The following is a 20,192-nucleotide window of genomic DNA, read 5'->3' on the forward strand; positions in this document are numbered from 1 at the left end:
TCTCAGTGAGACATGGGTTTTTACTATTGAGTGTTGTTCTTAGATCTACCAGCCAGCTGTTATCTGGTTACCTTCCCATTGTTCTTTTGTCTGGCTGCTGGGGGGGGGGGAGGGAGGGGGTGATATCACTCCAGCTTGCAGTACAGCAGTAAAGAGTGATTGAAGTTTATCAGAGCACAAGTCACATGACTTGGGGCAGCTGGGAAATTGACAATATGTCTAGCCCCATGTCAGATTTCAAAATTGAGAAATGGATTTCAGTGCAGAATTCTGCTGGAGCGGCACTATTAACGGATTCATTTAGAAAAAAAATGTTTTCCCATGACAGTATCCCTTTAAGGCCAGCATGCAAATTATTGCATAAAATGTTACTTATAAATTCAAGACTAAATCTCATAAATTGTAAGGGATACTTCACACCCTAAAAAAGACATCACTTCTATGTTCCAAGAATGCATATATTCATACTCAAGACTGATGAAATGATATGATTAGATATTGTAGCAGGGCTGCATTACCCCACATATAATACCGTCACTTGCTGAAGGGCCACATTTCAACATCGACAGAATATGCAAAATGTACATGATAAAATCTATGTAAGTATCACACCCAAGACTACAGTACAAATCCAATGTAGGAACAGACAAGCAGGATTGTTATGTGGAAGAAGTTAAAATGTTGCTTAATGATCACGAATGGCTTATGATTTAATTACAAGGTGGTTTAATTAAAGAATTAGACCCACAGGGATTGTGCAGAATGTGTATAAACCTGTTTCTTTCTCACAATGTGAGCTCCCATAATGGCATTTAAAGTACATGGTAAGGACTCCACGACACACATTCTCCTCATTGCCAGGAATCCAAACAACTCCAAACAGCTTGAAATGTTTGGCTAAATGAGGGTTTGCAGAACAAAAGAATATTATTTTCATTTATTGCTAATTATGTTTATTTTACAGAAATGAACAAGCCGTGTTTAAAAAAGAATGATTTATTTAACGGATTTTGTGATATTCATCACGGTCAATATTGGGATGTAAATTTGCTTATGATTTTTTTAAACCTCTTCTCCATGTAGGTAGATTGCTTACTAACATATGTAGGAAACCAGTGCAAATCTGCCCTTACATACTCACATATTTTATATGTTTGAGACTTACGCAACAATGTAGGTATGGGATCAGTTATCCAGAAACCCATTATCTAGAGAGCTCCGAATTACAGGAAGGACATAGAATGCATTTTTGATTAAATAATTCTAACTTTTAAAAATGACTTTCCTTTTATCTGAAATTTTAATAAACTTTAAGGTATGGAGAACAAAATGAGGGAAAAATCCCTTATAATGAAAACCCCAGATGCCAAGCATTCTGGACGACAGGTCTCATACCTGTAATAGGAGCAGACTTCTTGATATTAAATTACCCCATTTACAAGTCTACTGCCATTAAAGAATGGGCATGCTGTTAAGGGAATCTCCTGATAAGCCATGACTTAAGTGGACCTGAGGAAGGAACTATTTCTTGGAAATAATAATTACAATGATGACTTTTCTGACAAGTTATCTGAAATGTAATGTCATTTGTTTATCATTTGTACTGGTCTGTATAAGTTGATGGATACTCTAAGCTTAAAAATATTAACTAATACATGGTGAACCTCTGTGCTGGAGCAGCTGCTTATAGAAGCCAAGGGCCAGCTTTATTAGAAATCGAATAGATTAGCCACAATGTTGCAAGCTATATCACTATATTTATATTGCAGAATGTTTTACCAGAGCTCTAGAAGCTCTGTTTGTTTAAGATAGCAGCTGCCATATTAACTTGCTGTGACATCGCTTCCTGCTCACTCATAACTCTGGGCTCAGATTACAGCAGGGAGGGGAGGAGGGGTGGAAAGGGAGGAAGGAAGAGGAGCAAACGGAGCATGCTCACGCCCAGGGCAAAGAGATTTAAGATGAAAACAGGAAGTCTAATACAGAAGCCCATGTGTACACAATAGAAGGAAATAAATGCTGTGTTTCTTTTGACAGAGGACTTTGAGGGTTTACTGGTGTATTTATATAGACCTTTCTGATAAAACTTAGTTAGTTTTTCCTTCTCCTTTAAGCAAAAAAATAAATTAAAAAAAAAACTCGAACATTCGAATGTAAAAATTCAACATCGATATGCTAGCGAGGTCATGCAGAAGTCAAAGGGAGCTGTCCTAGGCAAAGCTCACGTTTTTGGTTGATTTTAAGGTTTTTATCCAAAAACGTGATCAATTCGACAGCACTACATACTTAGAATGCTAATGGATAGTGTAGAATTCACATACAATGAAGGGCCTTGACGCGGAACGTGAGCTTACATATTTTGGCCAAAGTGTGGTACCAACACCTAATTTTTTTGTAATTACTTTTAAAGCCAACCCGTCAGCTGGCAATTTTTCTGCCTTCTTTTTGTGTACAAATATTGGCTTTCTATTGTTTTAGCAGCTGGTCACCTCCAGATTGTGGGTTAGACCAAGCTTTGGCACAAGGGTCCTTCTAGAAGCTGGTCAATGCCACAGAGTGGGTTAGACCGAGCGCTGGCGATTTTTTTCTGTGTTTTGTGGTGACAGAAAGCAGAAGTAATCGATTAAAGAAACCGCGAATGGGGTCAGGAACTCCCATGCGGTTTCTACAACCAATTGCTTGAGCACAGAGGCTCACGTTATAGTAAATGTGATCCCAAAGTCTGAGGCAAGAAAGGTTTTATGAATTCATTTTACAGAACATTGGTAAATAAAACCTTTTTTCCTGTACAATAATTATTAACAGTGGATAATTCCTGCAGCAAACTATGTGCTTGCTATTAATGGTAAATAATGTGTTAGGTAATCCACAAAATTTAGCACAAGGTTCACAACAAAGTTGTCTTAAATTTACAAAATACAGGATTTTTTTTTTTTGGATTGGACCTAAATTTAATGGAAAACAGAGAAATATAAGTTAATTAGAAGCCTATGGTTAAGTAAAAAAAAACAAAGTAAAGAAAAAGCAAGTACCATTGTCCTTAACCATTAGTACTTTTCCACAACTAAACTTCCAACTCATTAAGAACTATTCATTTTCACTTTTGTCCTAATTAAATGTTGAGCTAAAAGCTTTCATACCTGCCTACACAAATACCCCACAGATAGAAAATAACATCTCTCTGAGGGAGGACAACCGCACAATTACTGGTTACCTCGAATGTTTCAGCTCTTAAAAACACGGCAAACAGTTTCCTACTAATATGTTTTCATTAATACAGAGAGAAGTACAGGAGAAATAACTAAGCACGAAATGCAGCATTCTACATATAATTGCAGTGGGGCTGATCATAGCCAGGCTCACAGGTAGAAATAGACTTATGACAATGATTGACTTAGGAAAAGAAACACGGTAGAGCAGTTTAAGAAGCCATTAGCAGGCAGGTCTGGAAAGAAAATTACATGGTTGTGCTAAAGGAAGTAGGAGCCTCTGCCAGCAGAACATTCCACAAATAAAGTATGACAAACTTATCAGGTTGAATAAGGCAGACTAGTAGCTGTTTTAATACAATATAAATATATATATATATATAATATATTATATATAATATAATGATAAGAGTAAAAGATCAATTTTACCCCACAGTCCCTGTTGCTCAAAACACCAACTGCATTGAAACATGCACTCACCAAGTGAATCCTTGAGTTCCAAATAACATTATGAATTTCTAGCCTTCAGCAACGTCTTGAGTACTGTGCAGTCATGAAACTAATTCAGACACAACTGAACACAGTCAGTAATGGGGAGCCCAATAATAACATATCATTCTGCATGTTGGGTCTTCAGACAAATAAGTTGTTTTTCAGCCAAAGCTGTTATATTAGAGAAAAGGTGGAAGGAACCAAACACAAAATTGTAAAAAAAAAAAGGAGGTTGAAGGCACCTTTTACAATCTCATAATTTTCTAGAGGTAGAGATTTAGTACTTTAATGGAAGCTCACCATTTTTTTACGCTTATCTTGCTCAGTTGGTGGTTCTTCATCTTCACTCACTTGAGGCTCTTCTATGTGTGGCATCAGCATACAGCTAAAAGATATACACAACACAGAGTTGGATAGATTCTTCATGTACTATATATATGGAAAACATTAGGGTGAGTTCAATATGGCAGAAAGCTTGAACGCTGTCCTGAATCTAGTTCAAATCATCATGGTTACAATGATCATAACATGAATTATATTCCCTTCTTAATTTGAATTAGGAGATCTCCAACTGGCTTAAAATTGCAAGCTTTCAATAGAAGTACACAAGTAAGTACAGCAGCATTTTGAACCTCATATTTTGAGGGACGGGTCCATTATCTACTTAACTTCTTTTAAAGGTATTGTTCAGTGTAAAAATAAAAACTAGGTAAACAGATAGACTGTGCAAAATAAAAAATATTTTAAAAATAAGTAATATAGTTTGTTAGTCAACAATGTCATATATAAAGGCTGGAGTGACTGGGTGTCTAACATAACAGCCAGAACATTACTTCCTGCTTTGCAGCTCTCTTGGTTTCCACTGATTGGTTACCAGGCAGTAACCAATCAGAGACTCGAGGGGGGGCACATGGGTCATAACTGTTGCTTTTGAATCTGAGCTGAATGCTGAGGATCAATTGCAAACTCACTGAACAGTTATGTCCCATGTTGCCCCCCTTCAATCGCTAACTAACTCAAAGTTAGAGAGCTGAACAGCAGGAAGTAGTGTTCTGAACATTACAACATTACATTTTTGGCTAACTAACTATACAAGAAACATTTTTTATTTTGCACAGCCTATTTGCCCAGATTTTATTTTAACATTGAACTGTTCCTTTAAATGCTCGTATACAGTTGGTTCATAAATCTTTGGATAGAGACAACTTTTTTTCATTTCAGGGGTTCAAAAGAATTTGGACGAATTAAAAAACTGAAAATAAAATGTTAATTTCTAATACTTGGTTAAAACCCCTTTGCTGGCAATGACAGCCTGAAGTCTTGAACTCATGGACATCACCAGATTCTGGGTTTCCTCATTTTTAATGCTCTGCCAGGCATTTACTGCAGCGGCTTTCAGATGCTGTTTGTTTGTGGGCCTTTCTGTCTGAAGTTTAGTCTTCAACAAGTGAAATGCAGCTCAATTGGGTTCAGATCAGGTGACTGACTTGGCCATTCAAGAATATTCCACTTCTTTGCTTTAATAAACTCCTGGGTTGTTTTGGCTGTATGTTTTGAGTCATTATGAAACACCTTGGATTTGAGCAGACAGTGTCTCTGAACACCTCAGAATTCATTCGGCTGCTTCTGTCCTGTGTCACATGATGGATAAACACTAGTGTCCCAGTGCCATTGGCAGCCATGCACGCCCAAGCCATCACACTGCCTCCGCCATGTTTTAAAGAGATGTGGTATGCTTCTCCACGAGAAGCCTTCTCCATACTTTTTTCTTGCCATCATTCTGGTAGAGGTTGACCTTGGTTTCATCTGTCCAAAGAATGTTTTTCCAGAACTGTGCTGGCTTTTTTAGATGCTTTTTTTTTTTTTTTTAGCAAAGTCGAATCTAGCCTTTCTATTCTTGATTGTTATGAGTGGCTTTCACCTTGCAGTGCACCCTCTGTATTTACTTTCATGCAGTCTTCTCTTTATGGTAGACTTGGATATCAATACGCCTACCTCCTGGAGAGTGTTGTTCACTTGTTTGGCTGTTGTGAAGGGGTTTCTCTTCACCATGGAAATAATTCTGTGGTCATCCACCACTGTTGTCTTTTCCATGGACTTCCAGGTCTTTTTGCATTGCTGAGTTCACCAGTGCTTTCTTTCTTTCTCGGGATGTACCAAACTGTAGATTTTGTCACTCCTAATATTGTAGCAATTTCTCGGATGGGTTTTTTCTGTTTTTGTAGCTTACGGATAGCTTGTTTCACCTGCTTGGAGAGCTCCTTTGACTGCATGTTGTCTGTTCATGGCAAAATCTTCCACATACAAGCACCCCCCCCCCAAATGAACTACAGGGCTTTTATTTGCTTCATTGATAATGACATAATGAAGCAATTGTCCACACCTGCCCATGAAATAGCCTCTGAGTCAGTGTCCAATTACTTTTGAGCCCCTCACATTTTTATGCAATCTTTTTGTTCAACCCACTGAATTAAAGTTGAAAGTCTGCAGTTCAACTGCATCTGAGTTGTTTCATTTAAATTTGTCTCTGTCCAAAGATTTATAGACCTAACTGTATGAGGACAAACTATTCCCCAGCCCTTGGTATTACAGCCCATGAAGAGCTGCCACACCTGAACAATGCCAAACATTACCTACTTACACAGATTCTTACACAGATCACTTTCCTTGGACGGAGACTCCTTTTAGAGAAAAATAACGGACTGGGGAATAATCCTTCCCATTCCAATGCACAGATTCAATTTGCAAAGTTTAAGTGTCCCCTGGACAAATCTTTTCCACATATTAGAGCCTTCATTATAATGGCACTGCAACAAAATGACGTCAATGGCATAGAAGAGAAACTGAAATTTTTACCTAACCTAAGCAAATATGTCAGTGTTCATTTTCCATATACAGCGATCACTTAATCTGAAAAGTGTTAGTGAAAAGATATATAAAGTCTATTTGTATATGTTTGCAGATTACAGGCTCAATTCTCAGAACATTCTTATGTTGGTGAAGCACAGCATAAATTCTTGCTTTAGCTTGAAATGTAAACAGATATAGAATCCATTATCTGGAAACCTGTTATCCAGAAGGACACGAATTGCGGGAAGGCCATCTTCCATGAAGTTCATTTTATCCAAATAAAAATTATTTCCTTTTTCTCTGTAATAGTAAAACAGTACTTAGTACAAAGATATTATTAATCCTTATTGGAGGCAAACCCATCCTGTTTGGGTTTATTTAATGTTTAAATCATTTTCTAGTAGAAAAGTCCAAATTGTGGAAAGATCCGTTATCCGGAAACCCTAGGTCCTGAGCATTCTAGATAACAGGTCCCATACCTGTAATTGGTTTCTTGCTCATGTTGGATTATTAGAGCCTTGATTGGATGTCAGATATCAATACATTTTACTTTCCCACAAAGAAAATGTTGCGTTGGGAGGTTTAGAATGAATTTTAAATATCAATACTATTGTAGGGTGTGATGGAATTATGTTTTTGAGATGTACTGTGTGTCTGGGTGTGGCATTTAGAGGAAATCAATACATTGCATAGCACAATGCTAAATCTAATTTATGGGAACCTTATTTATGGGAGTCTTTTCCATTATAATTAGCCTCCTAACTGAGGAAGCAGCTCCTCTGCTACCAAAGAGCAATAAGAGACAAAGTTGAACTCTTCAAAGCAACCTTTTAGCTTGTCTTTATTATTTATTTTGCATGGTATTCAGATATTTCTCTGTTTACTTCTAGGTTACAAGCAAAAATGCTCTCTGGTCATTAGGGTCACTGACCTCTGCAACCAAAAAGACTGGGTAACAAATTATCTGAAATACCTTCGCACCCGGATACTGAAGCTCTCCATGGGTACAACTCACTAGTCAGTTAATTGCACAAAGTTTACTTGGAAGATTACCTGACTAATGAATTTTACCCATGCCAATCCTTATTGTTCAGGGATGGCAGATATTTCTGGTAATTTTTCTCCTGCAGGTAGTGCCGATTTCCCAAGGCCAAGGTCCCCATCTGTTTTCAGAACAACTTTTTAGCTGCAAACTATTTCTCTGCCATACGCTGTAATGGTTTAAGTGAGCATACAACAGGCATAGTTCACTTAATTACTGTACGTGAATAAATTATATTTCTGCAAATCATATTTAGAAATACCCATGCAAGGGGCATCATTGTGATATTATTTCCTTTTGATTGCTGATCTAGAGCTGTACAGAGCATCCTTTTCAGTTTAAATTATACTACTGGAATGTGGATTGAATCTTTGCCTTTCTGCTTTTGGATTATATATGGCAATTAGTGTAGCAAGAACAAGGTGGTGACTTTTTCAGTTGGATGGAGACAAAGAGCAAAGGTTTTGAGGAATATAAACAGGGGCAAAGAATAAATGGTGATACAATGAAGATAACTAATGACCGAAGTTCACCATTTACTTTGGGGAATTAACCTACTAGATATGTCTAGATAAAATATTAACCTCACTGTCAAGAAAATTAACATTTAGAAAAAGTACATGTAAAAGACCACTTATCCTTATATTACATTTCAGGCCATTTCTCATATCAGCATCACCAACCAACAGAGGTACTTGCAAAGATCCCAATGGTGGTTTTGCCAGTGGCTCAGAACGGCATAATTTTGATTAACGAGTTTAAATATTAATCAAATGTAAAAATTCACCTTGAAACAACAATTTTATTCACTTGGAAAATAAAACTGTTAACCAATATAAAAACACCTTAAAATTAATGGAGAATCAGTAAAGTTATTAAGGTCAGCGAAGATACATAATGATCTGTACTTTACCAAAAATATTGAGCTTTATTCTTTTAACATTATCTGGGAAAAAGAAAGTGTCTTTATTTCAGAAAGCTGCACAATGAGGAGTGTGAAAGGAGCTCAGGTACAGACAGTTTGAAGTAGGCGTAGAGTGTATTCTCTCAATTTGACTTTAGCTATTTCTGCTATTTATAGGAGAAGTCAGTCATCTGTTATTTTATATCAGGCAGCCCTGCAGGTTTATTCTAAGAAGCCAAAGATTCATTCCCCTAGACATGTTCTAAAAGGACAGACTAGTTAAAAAGTGTGACAGAGTACAGGTATGGGACCAGTTATCCAGAATGCTCGGGACCTGGGGTTTTCCGGATAACGGATCTTTCCGTAATTTGGGTCTTCATGCCTTAAATCTACTAGAAATTAATTTAAACATTAAATAACCCCAATAGGCTGGTTTTGCTTCCAATAAGGATTAAATATATTAGTTGGGATCAAGTACACGCTACTGTTTTATTATTACAGAGAAAAAGGAAATCATTTTTAAAAATCTGGATTATTTGGATAAAATGGAGTCTATGGGAGACAGCCATTCCGTAATTCTGAGCTTTCTGGATATCGGGTTTCCGGATAGGAATTATTAGGTATTAGTCTTCAAATAACTCAAATACAGGTCTTCCAAACACTGTTTATTTTCCTTCCTATTAAACGTTTAATTTTACGGTATAATAGCAGCTATATGGCAACAATACAAAATATGATATCATGAGGAATAAACAACAGGCATGGGATCGGTTATCTAGAATGCTCAGGACCTGTGGTTTTCCGGATATCGGATGTTTCTGTAATTTCTTCATACCTTAAGTCTGCTAGAGAAAATAATTTGAACATTAAATAAACCCAATAGGCTGGTTATGTTTGCGATAAGGATTAATTATATCTTAGTTGGGATCAAGTACAAAGTACTGTTTTATTATTACAGAGAAAAATTAAATCATTTTAAAGCATTTGGATAAAATGGAGTCTTTCGCTAATTTGGAGCTTTCTGGATAACAGGTTTCTGTATAATGTATCCTATACCTGTACTGGAAACACCCCTTACTATTTTCTATCATTATCAGTGTTTGTGAACTTGAAGCCACACTAAATAACCAAGAGATTTTCAGCCAAAAGTCAGCACAAAAGCTACTCGTAGGATGGGTGAGCAGCTGCAAGATACCCAACATTACAATCTACACAGTCCTGATACTTTTGGCCATATGATGTGTATGTTTATCAAATGCTGAAAAAGGCAAACGGGGTGACTTACTCTTTATAGGTACTTGTTTCTGGGTCTTCAGTCATGACATCATGGAGGCTTTCCACACAGACATTAATGATTCCACAGAACTTGTCTTGAATAATACTGTAAGACAAAAGTCACATTGTCTTTAAAACCAGCCACTTAAAACCCAACCAAAAAAAAACCCAGCAAAGTTAATTTCTTTACCTCTATTGTCAAGGAAATAGTTTGATCTTTATTAGAGTTTAGATTGTATATATGACCAGGTCCTCACTCCCACACATCCTAGAGACACATGGATTCGTATTTTGTACTCTACACGGAGATTTTGCATTGTACCAGTTATATATCAGCAATTACCAATAAGCTATTCCTACATGTTCATCTATGTTACACAATGCTCACCTTCTCATAAAAAGAAATTAAATTAGTCTGGCAAGATCTGTTACACATACAACCATGCTGGAACCAACTCTTAGGGGCACATTTACTTAGCTCGAGTGAAGGAATAGAATAAAAAATACTTCGAATTTCGAAGTATTTTTTTGGCTACTTCGACCATCGAATTGGCTACTTCGACCTTCGACTACAACTTCGAATCGAACGATTCGAACTAAAAATCGTTTGACAATTCTACCATTCCATAGTCGAAGTACTGTCTCTTTAAAAAACTGACCACCTACTTCGTCACCTAAAACCTACCAAGCAGCAATGTTAGCCTATGGGGAAGGTCCCCATAGGCTTTCCTAGCTTTTTTTTTGATGAAGGAAAATCGTTCGATCAATGGATTAAAATCCTTCAAATCATTCTATTCGAAGGATTTTTCCTTTGATCATACAAACGAAGGAAATGTGGTAAATCCTTCGACTTCGATATTCGAAGTCGAAGGATTTTACTTTGACGGCCGAATATCGAGGGTTAATTAACCCTCGATATTCGACCCTAAGTAAATGTGCCCCATAGTATTATGATTTGTAATTTACAGTGTGATGCAGTGGAAAAGGCCATAACTATTTATTAAATGTAAATGCATTCAAAACCTTTTCATTTTCTATGCAAGTACTGTTCATGCAGGGCCTGGGGAGCAACGCAAGCATAAAAAATGTTCCTGGGTGGTACTAAGTACTATGATCGGCTATTTAGTAGTCCCCTATGTGGACTGGCAGGCTATAGGATGATCTGTTTGGCAGTACACATGGTTTTTATGCATCTAAAACTTGCCTCCAAGACATCGCTGAATCAAGGTCCCTGCTCACATTCTCATAAAAGGAAATTAAATTAGTCTGATAAGATCTATTACATATAAAACCATGCTGGCACAAACTCATAGTATTATGATTGAAATGGTTAAGCTAATCTTTCTATTGAGCCCTTCTCCTATTCATATGCCGGTCTCATTTTGCTAGGGTCATTTGGACCCTAGCAACTAGATTGCTGAAATTCAGGGCCAGGTGCCACTAGGCAACCACCAGGCGAAAGTGCATACAAATGCAGGTGAGCGCATGCTGAGTGAGTTTTTGCCATAAACAAGCAAACATTCGAAATTTGAGTTTATCCAGGGTAGAAAAACCCTCAAATACAAAAAAGGGGGGTTGTGGGTGCACTCCTAAAGTTAAAATGTGTTTAAATACAATGGAAGTGCTAATGACTTGGCCCATTAATCAATGCACATTCCTTGGTCACCTGTCTCATAAGTAATTCAGTATATATGTAAGTGCATGTATTTACAAAAAACAAGGGGTTTTAGTTACAAAGTTATGATCATAAATTGATAAACCACCATACTACGTAAAGGTAAACTTCACACTGTGGTCCCTAAATGTTTACCTCTGGTCCCTAAATGTTTACCTCTGGTCATAGTATAAAGTAGCATTACTGGAGTAAAGCTGGCTATACATGAAGAGATCCGTTCGTCTGGCGACATTGCCAAAACGAGTGGATCTTTCTCCGATATGCCTAACAATGGCAGGGCTATACCGGGGCAATCCTAACATTTGGCCCTAGGGCCAAACGATCAGATTACAATGACGAGCAATGGGCTCCGATGGGATGGTCACCAGAAAAAATAAACCTTCCAGATCGATATCGTGGCCAGATATTGATCGAGAAGACCTGTCGGAAGCCCCATACAAGGGCAGAAACGGTCTGAAGGATCGATATCGGCAGCTTTATCTGCCCGTATATAGCCACCTTCAGAGTCTCCTGAACCTTGGTTTCAGTCTGAGGGCTAGATCCTCCCCTGCTACTAGCTTTGGGGCTTTTAAGAGTGAGAGAGAGACTGCCCAAACCAACGCCCATTTTTAAAAAAAACAATAAAATAATTGAAAAACAATAGTGAAGGCAAAGTAAAGTTATTTGTATAGGTGCACACTTGGAAAGTGTATAGGTGTGAGCAAACAAAAAAAAAAAAAAAAAAAAGACAAGCTAAATGAAGATGTGCACCTATAAAGGCTAGTAACATGTTCAAATTGGTTCCTGGACCTCTCCCATGGACTTATACACAAGGGCCAGAGTTTGATAAATCGCGAAATTTTAATTAAAATTCGAATTGAGTTTGGATTTCACAATTCAAATTTGAGAGTTTTGACCATAAAAAAAAATTGAAAATTCAAATTTTCAATTTGACCCTTAATATATCTGTCCCTTACACACCCAATTATTAGAGCAACCCAAAAATGTGAAGCTTAGCTGCTTTAGTATAGGTACAGCAGCCTAAACCAGTTTATCTCGTATGGTATGAGATTACCTATAAGACACAAAAGAGAAAGTTTCAAACTCACTTATCTGAATGTATGATTGTTGGAGTAGGCGCCAATGCTGCCGTACTGAACGGCCATATACTGACTTGTCCAGTTATAATTTGTAACAAATGACAACTTATTAATGGTCAAACCATAAATAAATAAGTTCCAGTGTGATGTTGGAGAAGGGTGTAAAGCTTGCCACAAAAGATGTTGAATCTGGGTGCACATGACCCAGACCTTTAGGAAGGGGAGAAGACAATCGAAACCAGAAAAGTATAGGCTGGCACTAGCCCGGATTCCAACTATTTTTATAGATTAAAATAACTCTAGTTGTATTATTACATATCTCAAATGCCTCTTATAATTATAGGCTAATGATAGGCAAAAAGCACAAAACGCGTAGTTTCGATTATTAGTGGTCAAACCTACTTTTTTGACAGGTTCACCAAGGACTTTATGCTTTTCTTTTTCTAATAAAGGCACTGGATATCTTGCATACGATCCTGTAGCTCATCACTTTTGCCCCCAACAATGATCCCAGACAATCATTCTAATACACATGTATTGGATCTGTGTTATGGAGCTTTTTACATGATCTGGATAATAACTGTCGAAATGAAAGTAACCTGTTATAATTGGCTTTCTTTCTAAAGATACAGTTAGGCCCATAAATCTTTGGACAGAGACAACTTTTTTTCTAATTTTGGTTCTGTACATTACCACAATGAATTTTAAATGAAACAACTCAGATGTAGTTGAACTGCAGACTTTCAGCTTTAATTCAGTGGGTTGAACAAAAAGATTGCATAAAAATGTGAGGAACTTAAGCCTTTGTCACTTCATTTCAGGGGCTCAAAAGTAATTGGACCATTGACTCATAGGCTATTTTATGGGCAGGTGTGGGCAATTCTTTGTTATGTCATTATCAATGCAGCAGATAAAAGCCCTGGAGTTGATTTGAGGGGGATGATGCAGAGAAACTAGGCAAAACAACCAACTTTGCCACTGTGTTATGTGGAACTATTTCCATACCTTATACGATTAATATTAAAATAAAACAAAGACCTCTAAATGAATGTTCATTTACTAATCAATATTACAGGTTTCTAGGCACAAATAAGGTGTACGGTATATAGCTAGGTCTTGTCAACATTTTAAGAGCCAAAAGAAAATATATGAATTCCTAAAGTCAATAATGTCATATATTTATTACAATATATATATACTGAGTAACATTCCTTCCTTTCTTCACTACAGGTATAGGATCCGTTATTCAGAAGCCCATTATCCAGAAAGCTCTGAGTTACGGAAAGGCTGCCTCCCATAGACTCCATTATAGACAATCCAAATTTCTAAAAATGATTTCCTTTTTCTCTATAATAATTAAACCGTGCCTTGTATTTGATCCAAACTAAGATATAATTAATCCTTATTGGAAGCAGAATAAGATTAATGTTTTTTTTAAATGTTTACATGATTTTCTAGTAGACTTAAGGTATACAAATTATGGAAAGATCCGGTCCCATACCTGTGTACAAAATTGCTGCTTATTTTATGACAAACTACAGCTTATGCCAGAGAAAACGAATATGTATAAATACTCAAGACAGATATCCAAAACCAGAGGAAGCTGCACATTTGCCATTAAAAGCAATCTATAAAAATAAATGAGATTTAAAAAAAGAAAAAGCAATCCATAATACAAGCGAGAATACTTCTCGAAGACTTGAGCACAGAGAGAACAGGCAATATCAGAGGAAAAAGACTTAGTTGCTGTGACGGCTTAAGCAACAGAATTTGTAGCTGAGTCAAATAGTTGTAGAATGAGAAGCATCACAGATTACATATAATATAAAACTATACTGTGAAAAAAAGCGAAAACGTACCCCAAAATTGATGCTCATTTTAGCAAATATCTTGTTTTTTCTGCTTAACATTTGAGAGTATAAATAAAACAGAAGAATATTTAAGAGGGACGCAAGGGATATTTAGATTGCACAATTTGGACAGGAAATACTTTACTTCCCATTTGTTCCCTGTGACTGATGGGAAAAGAATGGTTACTATGGATACAGGAAATCACCCAGCAGGAAGTAGTTTTATCCTTGCGAGTTGTTTAAGGAAAGACCTGTAATTTGTATTGTTACCAGCGTATCCTCAAAAATGTCAGATTGAGGTATTATAATGCATGCCATTATATCACCTCTTCAATGTATTGTCCATTCATCATTATTCACAGCTCTCCTTATCCAGGGAATAAAATACATTCTGGTTTAGAACTACGGTTCATTACATGAGAATAAAAGTTTGGAGGAAAAAAAAAAAAACACATCTTGCTGATGTGTACAGTAAATCAGTAATAATTTATACATATTTCAAGGATTTAGATATACAGGTACATATGGGACCTGTTATCCAGAATGCTCTGGACCTGGGTTTTTCCGGATAATGGATCTTTCCGTAATATGGATCTTGAAACTCATGTAAACATTAAATAAACATTACTTCAAATAAAGATTAAATATATCTTAGTTTGGATCAAGTACAAGCTACTGTTTTATAATGTACAAAGAAAAAGAAAATCATTTTTTAAAATTGTAATTATTTGATTATGAGAGAGACTATCGGAGATGGCCTTTCCATTATTAAGAGATTCTTGGATAATAGGCTTTGGGATGTGTGTGTATATGTACCTCCCCCCCACACACACACTGTTTAGTAGGATAACCAAAGGAAACAGTGCAGCAGATGCAAATATGGAGAGGGAAAAAAATGAAGAGGGAACAGAGCTGAAAACAATAAAAGGCAAATTTTCAAATAAAAGCACTAAAATATAAAATAAAATCACCATTTGTTTTAGCCACAATGCCGCATTTGCCCTAGAGTTCCAGAGACAGTGTGGGCTATTTGATTATATTTTATTATGCAGCATTTAATAAAGAAGAAATAAGAAAGTTAAGCAAGAAAAAGGATACGGAATCTCGTATCCAGAAACCCATTATCCAAAAAGCTCAGAATTACAGGAAGGCCGAGTCCATTTCAATCAAGTAACACAAATGTTTAAAAATTATTTCCTTAAATCTCTGAAATAATGAAACCCCAATTTTGTGCAACAAAACAAAAGATAGACGAGGAGTCTCCTTAGATCACAAGTTAAAATTGAAAAAAACTATTAAAAAGCTTGTATTAAAAAGAGTAGACAGGTATTATTTTGCCACATCTTTAGCGAACGAGGCATGAAACGCATCAGGTGACTGCACGTCATACGTTCTGGAGATAAGTCTCACAAATGATATTTTATAATTATTAACGTATTTATATAGCGCCAATATATTGCTTAGCACTGTAAAGTAACTGTGATTATACAACTACATCACATGAATTCTATACATAGAACATATGGAGTAACAAACATCACAATCAATACAGGTACAAAAAGGTGAGGAAGGCCCTATGCATAGGCATACAGTCTAAAGGGAAGGGAGTAAAACACAAGGTGTGGGAGTGGGCAAGAGCGAATTAAGTGGGTGAGAAATGTGGTATTGTATGTGGTGTTGCGTTTGGTAGTCAAGCAGAGTGAGGGTAGGCTTCTCTTTAATAGAAGCTTGATAATAAAGTTTTTTCAATTTTAACTCGTGACCTGAGGAGACTCCTCACCTATCTTTTGTTTTGTTGGGTGAAATTGCATTTCACTGGAGCAGCCACCCGCTACTAGAGGAGACAGTACGAGTAGAGGTATGCCTGTTAACAAGGATGAGTTCTAAACGCCCTGACATAAGTTTCTAATAATAATGAAACAGTACCCTGTATCTGAAGGTAAAGCTGCATGAATCCATAATGGACATTTATTAAGTGCATGCAAAGCTTCCAGACAAGTATATCCCAGTTGCCCATGTTCCCAGCATGGATGCAGGTTATGAAAGCAATATAGCTAGCCTGACCACACTGTGATTTGCTTGGCAGATGGACAGAACTTGCTGAAGCCACGATGGGCCTCCACTGCCCATAAAATACCCAACACGGAGGCAATAATACAGAGCATTTCATTAGAAGTATAAGACTATCTCCTGGAACTTGTTTAGTTATGTTTTTCTTGTCACATTTGCAGTGCAGCATCTATTGCTCGTGCAAAATGAATTCAGGCAATTAAAATAAACAAAACAGATGGGGCACTTTTAGATGGCACAGCTTCCCAAAAGAAAATTTAAACGGTCTAAACAAACAACAGATCTTAGGATTTAATTTCAGCTGGACACTGGCACATTCCTGTGGGACCTATCACACAAACAAGTGCCATCACACAAACAACCGCAATTTCCCAGTGACAAGACGCTGACGGATACAAAATACAGAATGTTAAATGCATCTGGACAGTCACGTGCCCCTGCAGCAGGCAGTTCATCAGCCGTAGCCCACTCATTACCGGAGCCAGCCACAGGCAATAGTTTCCAGTCTGGTGGTTAAAGGACTAAGATGTAAGAGGCACTTGCATGTGAAGAAAAATTAGATTTTATTCTTTCGCACAGAGTGAAACATTAACTATAGTTTTCTTCTACTGGGAGCGACTGAGTTGTGCCAGCTCCATATCTATTAATGTGCACTATAATTTCCCACTACTTCATGTTTCTCCTATAATGTTTCTGCCCCAGGGCAGAGAGACTTTTGGCAAATGATACTGAGGGGATATAATAAGATCAATAATAAGAATGTTTTATACAACTACCTGTATATTTGCCTTCTCATTTGATACCTACTGCCTTTAACCGAGTAATTGTAGTCTTCTCTCTGCCTCAAACTGATTACGAGTATGTTGAAAGACATGAAATGCGTCAGGATTAATGTCAAATAAAGCTCTTTCTTTTTAACTACTTCCAAAGGATATTGAAATTCCCATCCTATTGCCCCCATTGTGCTGTTGACGTGTGGAGTCTCCCCTTGCTACGGATTTGGGGCACTGTACCCGGACCACTGGAACAAAGTAGAGTGACCTTGATTGCATGCCTTTGATTAGACGTGGTTTGGAAAGAATGGGTCCCTTTAAGTGATGGGTTGGGGTCGAACCTACAGTATATACCATCAAGCTTCCGTTTTAGAAATTAAACGTTTAATAGTTTTGATGAAGTGATTCAAAGGGTTTCTCAAGGGCAGTTTTGAGTTACTGTTCTTTGGATAGTTTTGTCCTTGAGCTAAACACTATAGATTGAATTCTGTATATATCTTCTTTGTGCCTTTACAAAGTTCCTTCTTTATACCAATTGTTACACATGATTTTTGGTACAAGTATGGTGGCCCGCCAATCCCAACAGATATCCATGTATTCATTTGGAAGAAGAGGAGTCTAAACCATTAGAACAATAGAAAGATTGCCATGAACTGAGTGTCCCTTTGTACAGTTTCCATTCACCCAGATACATCTGTCAGTTTTGGTTGTATAAAGACCAGGTGTACTGCCAAACAGAACCTCCTCTAGGCTAACAGTCCATGTAAGGACTACCAAATAATCAATCACAACACTTATTTGGCTCCTCTGAGACTTTTTTCATGCTTGTGTTGCTCCCCAACTCTTTTTACATTTGAATGTGAGCTAAGGTATTTCTGTGACAGCTTTACGTTTCCATAAATGTCCACTGAATATATCCAAATAACGGTGTTTTTCCCCAAAAAAACAAAATAACTAAAGATAGTTGTCCATAGGCACAGTGATTCTTTTCTGTATTGCCAGCAAATAACCCGGTTTCATGTTGGTTATAAATTGATAAAGCCACAAGACATTCATCCGGAGGAAGGCTCATACATTAGATATACAGAATATAAACTGACCGACACAAAAGCTAAAGAGCGCTCTGCTCAGTACAGCTTACAATCTAAAAGATGATTCAGCTAAATTTATTCATTGGAACAAAAGAAAGAAAACATTTTTTAAACATTTCTTCTTCAACAAATCCAAAAAAAAAAAAATACTTGAATGTATAATGCTCTATATATAATATATATATATAGAGCATATATAATGCTCTATATATCTTCTTTGTGCCTTTTCAAAGTTCCTTCTTCATACCAATAGTAACATATGATTTTGGTATGAATATGGTGGCCCGCCAATCCCAACAGATATCCATGTATTCATATTTTGCAATATTCCCCATATCTAATTTAAGGCACTTCGTTTTCCCAGGAGCAATAACTCATAGCAACCAATAAGCTGTTAACATTTAAACAGGTGACCAGTAAATACTACCCGCTGATTGGTTGCAAACTTAGTGACTTTTATTACATAATTCCAATATGTGTTTCAATTTACTACATTTTTAAAAATAAAATCATATTATATACATATACAGTATATATATATTTATTTTTTGTACAGGTGCCGGCATCGATCTGAACTTTCCCCAGCCACCTGTATCTGCTGTGCACCCGCCAGTCCATATTAGATTAAAGTGAATATAATTCAGGCCATGAATATTAACTAGGCCAGAGTAGTCATCCAACAAAATTTATGCAGAGCAGGATCTATGCAGCGACTTCACAGCAATAAATAGATTGATCTGCGCCTGAATTGTTCTGGAAACACAAAGGGTAAATATGCGGCTGTGGTTTAAAGTGGGGGCATAATAAGCCAAACCTATAATTATTACAAATTGCTTGAAATTAGCCACAATGGAAGATAAACGACTCCTATTGACACAATTTCCTTTTGAACTTTTTTGATCAATACTGTATCTTTTTTTTTTTTTTCCAGAGGCTTTGAAAAACATCATATTTGAGAGAAAAACGCTTTGTTGCCATGTTCCCAACACCAATTGAAAACATATTAGTTCCCTGCCACATCCTCTGCTTTAATCATCAGCAGTGCGTGAGATTTTGTGGCTGTTACGGATACATGGTCTGTACAGGGGAATAGTGCAGCTCATAAAATCTCTGCCTGCAGCATAGGAGTTAAAAGGGTAGTTCACTTTTAAACGGATTGCAGCACAATGTAGATATGTGATATTCTTAGGCAACTTGCAATTGGTCTTCATTTTGTTACATTATTTAGGGACAGATTTATTAAGGTCCGAATGGTTAAATCGAATTAGAATTTTCGAGTTGGATTTGTGGTCAAAACCAAAATAATCCAAACTCAAATTCGAGATTTTTCATACCTCGACCCTGGGAACAACGCAAATTTGATAGTACGCCGCCTAAAACCTGCCGAGTTCATGTAGAAGAGTTTAAGACGTTCAAGGTTTTTCTTAAATAAATAATATTTTATATTTCAAACAGTCCTGCACCAATCGCTTATTGGCATAGATTATGCTTCTGACCCCCCCATAGTGTAACATTAATGTTGCACTGATTAAAGGGGTTGGTCGCCTTTAAATGAACAGTTCAGTGTAAAAATAAAAACTGGGTAAATAGAGGCTGTGCAAAATAAAAAATGTTTCTAATATAGTTAGCCAAAAATGGAATGTATAAAGGCTGGAGTGACTGGATGTCTAACATAACGGAACACTACTTCCTGCTTTTCAGCTCTCTAACTCTGAGTTAGTCAGTGACTGTAAGGGGGGCCACATTGGACATAAATGTTCAGTGAATTTGCAATTGATCCTTAGCATTCAGCTCAGATTCAAAAGAAAATAGTTATGACCCAGTCACTGACTGGTTACTGCCTTATGGAATCCAAGTGGAAACCAAGAGCGTTGAAAAGCAG

The 20,192-nt window shown here is 36.9% G+C and overlaps 1 protein-coding gene across 1 annotated transcript in view; it reads right to left on the minus strand.

Annotated features, from left to right (window-relative positions):
* The window catches only part of ipo11.S (importin 11 S homeolog), a gene marked incomplete at its 5' end in the record, with an annotated part of 127,265 nt that overhangs the window by 23,392 nt on the left and 83,681 nt on the right, over nucleotides 1-20,192 (minus strand). The window contains 2 exon segments of the mRNA NM_001091254.1: nucleotides 4,002-4,086; nucleotides 9,783-9,878. Of these exon segments, the coding sequence (NP_001084723.1) occupies nucleotides 4,002-4,086; nucleotides 9,783-9,878 (181 nt within the window).

This window comes from Xenopus laevis, chromosome 1S (genome assembly GCF_017654675.1).
Source record: "Xenopus laevis strain J_2021 chromosome 1S, Xenopus_laevis_v10.1, whole genome shotgun sequence".
In the NCBI taxonomy this organism is placed as follows: domain Eukaryota; kingdom Metazoa; phylum Chordata; class Amphibia; order Anura; family Pipidae; genus Xenopus; species Xenopus laevis.